This window comes from Colobus angolensis, unplaced genomic scaffold (assembly GCF_000951035.1).
Source record: "Colobus angolensis palliatus isolate OR3802 unplaced genomic scaffold, Cang.pa_1.0 Scaffold515, whole genome shotgun sequence".
NCBI lineage: Eukaryota > Metazoa > Chordata > Mammalia > Primates > Cercopithecidae > Colobus > Colobus angolensis.
This window is the reverse complement of record NW_012118655.1, coordinates 1,442,439-1,447,191: the sequence shown is the minus strand read 5'-3', so window position 1 is coordinate 1,447,191 and position 4,753 is coordinate 1,442,439. Positions and strand designations below refer to the sequence as shown.

The following is a 4,753-nucleotide window of genomic DNA, read 5'->3' as shown; positions in this document are numbered from 1 at the left end:
AAAAAAAAAAAAAAAAAAAAGGAAAGTTGAATTTCCAAGTATTTTAGGCCAAGGAACATAGCTAGTCTAGGGTACTGTTCTTAGAAGATCAGATGAACTTACCCAGGGGGTACTCTACTCCTCTGTTCCCTGTAGAAAGAAGCTTTTCTCAAAATTGATAGAGCATACTCTTTGACATTTATTTCGGTACAGAGGAGGGCACACTGCAGCAGAACAGCTGCCTGTTTTTGTAAATGTAGTGGAACACAGCTCTGCTTGTGCATTGCGTATTGTCTACAGCTTCTTTCATGCTACAGTGCCCGAGTTAAAAAGTTGCAACAAAGACCACATAGCCCTCAAAGCCAGAAATATGTACTATCTGGCCCTTTACAGAAAAGGAAAGTGTAGAAGATTGTTGGGTATTCAGAATCAGTGGAAATTCACCACAGGTTGTCTCAGACCCACTTCATTGTGTTCATTGTCTTTGAACTCACTTTAAAACTATGCATTGCAGATATATGGTCTGTAGTTGGCTTAATCTGTCCCAGTCTATATATAAAGTATATTTTCAGAAACAGACTGTTTCATGGAATAACTATGGGGCATTAGGTTCTTTTACACTGATTGTATTACTTGCACTCATCATTGAATAATGATGAATTACTACAATTGGACCCAAACCTACATTTTATGGCTCCAATTCCAGGACTCTTTCTTACCTGCAACACAGAAATGTAGTATGTTTAAATAGTGTGACTTAGGCTAGTACAGTAGTGCATGATTGCATTAGATGTCTAGTATTGTGCAATTTCCAGATGTCTGCCTGCCCCAGCAGCTTCTATAAATAAGTCTTGGGTATTATAGGTTTGACTAAAGTAACAACTTTTTTCTCCTTTTCTGAAGTTGCTGTTGCATTAACCATAATATTTTGCACATACTTGGCAATATAACTCACATGCCTTCACAATTTTGTTTTTCCTTGTCCCTTAGGTAGTTAACCTGCAGTACAGTGAAGTTCAAGATCGGGTCATGCTCACTGGCCGCCACATGGTTCGAGATGTGAGCTGCAAAAACTGCAATAGCAAACTGGGATGGATCTATGAGTTTGCCACTGAAGACAGCCAGCGATATAAGGAAGGCCGCGTGATCCTGGAACGTGCTCTAGTTCGAGAGAGTGAGGGCTTTGAGGAGCATGTACCATCTGATAACTCTTGAAGATACAGAGAGAAATCCATCTTTTCCCAGGTCTCCTTCACTGAAAACAAAAATCTACTTACATACACTGTCACCTTAGCATCAGAGTCGGATTAATGAACTGCGGAACAAGAGGTTGTGAGAATCTAAGATGGAACCTTTCTTTCTTCTTTTTTTTTTTTTTTAATTTTGTGTTTTCCATCCAACAGCAGTGTGTAGAGAGAATATTATGCAGATGCCGTTAATTTTTTACCCTATGTTTACATCTTGAGGCAGAAGAGTCTGCAGCTATGTGGTGAGCTATGTAAGGAAAAAAATCTGGGCTGTTAGAGTGAAAAAGTGTGTTTTATGTAAATTTTGAAAGGAAAATGTTAGGAGTATGGTTTTTAAACTTGGGCTTCATTTTAAACTTTTTCTTTTAAACCCAGTTATCTCACTTGATTTGCTAGCTTCAGAGAAGAGATCCGAATCTGTGCCCAGCGCTAAAGGCTCAGTGTTAGCATGGCTTGTGCTGGCCGGCGTGCCATATTCTTGTTGGAGATGAACCGTAGCACCAGAGCCCATTCTTCCTTGTCAGTCTTGACCCAAAGATGTCACCATTCTTAGTTATTTGTCACCACATAATTGGTGTTGATTGGAAACTTCTGAGATGGGACAGAACTGCTGGGTTGTCTTTTTCCATGTAACTTAAGCATAGTAATATAAATAAAGTAATAGTTGGATGCTTTTGGTCCTGTGTTGCTTTTAAAAACTCCTTATAAAAGAGAGTATTTAATAAGCAGTTTTCATAGTAGTAAAGTTTCTTTTCATCCCTTAAACTAAATTGACCATGCATATAACGTTCTTTGTTTAAATGAAAGCATACTGTTTAAACCTGCAGTATTGCATTTAGAGAACAGATGAACAGAATGTCAATGTGCATTCATGCAAAAAACAATCTGCATCTGTTTTAGAAAAGGGGGAAATGAAGCAACTTATCTGAAAATACTGCTTTTACACAGCATTTCAGCCTTTTCCCCTCGGTTTTACATTGATTTTTGACAAGTCTGTAGAGCCTAATAGTTTCCATCAAAGGCCTAGATCTCTTATGAGCATTTTTTTCAGCTCTTCCCTCAGAAGTTCAGCTATTGAAACCAAAACTGTACTTTGCACCCTCAAATGGAAAGGGATCAAACTTGACCTGGTGTTATTTTAGCCCCAAATTTATGACATTACAAAGTATTAAAATGTAAATGTTTCTTTATCCAAACTACTTCTAGGTATTTTAGTATTTTGTTTCTGGTGGAATTAAATGATGGTAAAATTGGCTAATTATTTGAATGAATGGATGGATGGATGGATGTTTTGCATGCCCAATTTCTAGGTCCTTTGTCTAGAAAGGAAATTTGCCTCAGTTGAATTAGTGAAATATTTCTGTCGTTGATACTGAAAGTGACTTCTGAGTACAGTTAAGTTCCTCTTATTTGCCACTGGGCTGTTGGTTAGAAGCATAGGTAACTGATTAAGTAGGTATGATACTGCATTTGAAATAAGTGGACACAAACTACCCTTTCTCCACCATGGACTCAATCTGAGAACAGCATTCATTTCCATTCATTTCCATACTGGCTTTTGATTATATGCAGATTCCTAGTAGCATGCCTTACCTGCAGCACTATGTGCATTTGCTGTCACAATAAAGTATATTTTGTCTTGCATTGGTGCAGTACTGCTACTTATTTTCCACTGATCTTGTCTAGTGATCATCTTAATTTTTATCTCTGAACACATACTTGGTATCTTTGAGTACCTATAGCTTTCTTCAGTTGGCAGTGATAGTGACGTTCTGACATGGTTAACTGCCTAATTCACGGGTGAAGACATTGACTTTGCCGGTATTAACTTCTCTGAGATCATTTTGCCTTAGCTACTGATAACTATAGTTCAGTATATATAAACAAAAAAATTTCATATTACTGGGTAAACTTTTAGGTGACTGGCAGGTACCAGCAACAAGCTCCTCTGTGCCTTTTAAAAACTTCATTTGCAAAAAAAAAAAAGAAAGAAATATATATATGAATGAATGAAGGTCTACTTTGGATTATTTACAGAAACCATTGTTCTTTTGAGATGGGGATACTAATTAATAGGAATGAGTTTTGCTTTAGGGTGCGAGAGTTAAACAAGTACAGGTGAACTTAACTAAGTAGGTTACTGAGGAATATACAGATTTAAGCTTTTTTTCCCCTGACCGAAGAGGAAGATTCTTCCCCTTAGTTTTAGGTGGCCGTATAACCGTAAGTTGTTTTGATCTTAAAGTGCTTTTATTTAGACTCTCAAGTGAACATTCCTGGTTAAAAATAATTTTAGTAATTATGTGAAGATTTAAGTTACAGTTAGGAGTTGTTACTTTGGGATTGGAGGGGGAAAATATCAGTACCATCTGTTTCCTAAATTTACCTACTCATAAAGTCATGTTTAAATCAGAGGCTGGGCCCAAGCCCAGGCTTAAGTCAGTCAACAGGTAATTTTTGGTGGGGCAGAATTAAACTACCAGTTGTAAAATATTCAGACAAGTTTATGATGATTCATTCCTAAACATCAGTTATAAAAAAATTTCAGTTTAAACATCCACTAATCGTTCATCTGTTTAACACCTGTTTCCTACCAGGAGCCATATAAATTTACTTCTATGTGAATTGGGAATAAAGCAAGATTAAACTGAAGGACTCTTACCAGGCTAGCACGTTGCACTGATAAGATATCTATTATAGGAAGAAAGCAGAACTAAGCAGAAATTAGGGTGGATACTCTTGAGTGTTAATTATATGGCTTATTTTAAAATATTGGGCTTCTCAAACTGAAATTTCTGTGGTAAAGCATAAAATACACATTCCAAAGCATCGTTAAAGGTTGTATAATCCTAAGCATCACTTTGCATATTTAGGTTTTAAAAATCATCTGCATCCAGCCTGGGTGACACAGCAAGACTCCGTCTCAAAAAAACAAAACCCATCTGCAGCATGAGCACCTAAAAGCCTTGTTAAACATGTCAACTATGTCCTCATTCCCCTCTCCAGTACTGAATGGGTCTCAGGTGGAGCCAAAACTCCAGTTTTTTTTTTCTTTTTTTTGGCCAAACTCCAAAAGTAACATGTTATTTGATGCTGTAAAATATGTATTTGGTCGTCTGGTCTTCGTCCCCATTTCCTAGCAATACAATCCCTAAAATCCTTGGAATTTTCAAAGGATTTTTTTTTGTGTATGCTACTAGTGACTGATAGCCAGGGTAGAGCTAGTCACGGGAAAGATACAGTCATGATTAGAGGTAAGGTGCTTCCAGCCTCACAGAGCAACCTCCCGGGAGGGGAAAAGGGTTGCAGGTCAAGTTGATTACCAATTGCTGTCAGAGAGATGGGATTTGCTAGAAGGGCCCTGGCTCAGAAAGGTGGACAAGAAAAATGATGAAATGGTGATGGGTCAGAAACCTTTGATTCCTGGGTGGCCACATGGCCACCCATGGTATACAGCTGTAGCTGCAGTCAGTTACTACCAGTGAAATTTAGAGATGGATCCAACTCGTAGAGAGGTGATTCACTGG

At 37.8% G+C, this 4,753-nt stretch overlaps 1 protein-coding gene across 10 annotated transcripts in view; it reads left to right on the top strand.

Moving 5' to 3' along the window:
• The window catches only part of YPEL5 (yippee-like 5 (Drosophila)), a 15,102-nt gene extending 12,232 nt beyond the window's left edge, over window positions 1-2,870 (top strand). For all 10 annotated transcript variants that reach the window (XM_011960575.1, XM_011960574.1, XM_011960576.1 and 7 more), the window contains one exon: window positions 970-2,870. In XM_011960575.1, the coding sequence (XP_011815965.1) occupies window positions 970-1,194 (225 nt within the window). In that variant the 3' untranslated portion in view covers window positions 1,195-2,870. The remainder of the gene's footprint in view (window positions 1-969) is intronic.
• Window positions 2,871-4,753: the final 1,883 nt, after the last annotated feature.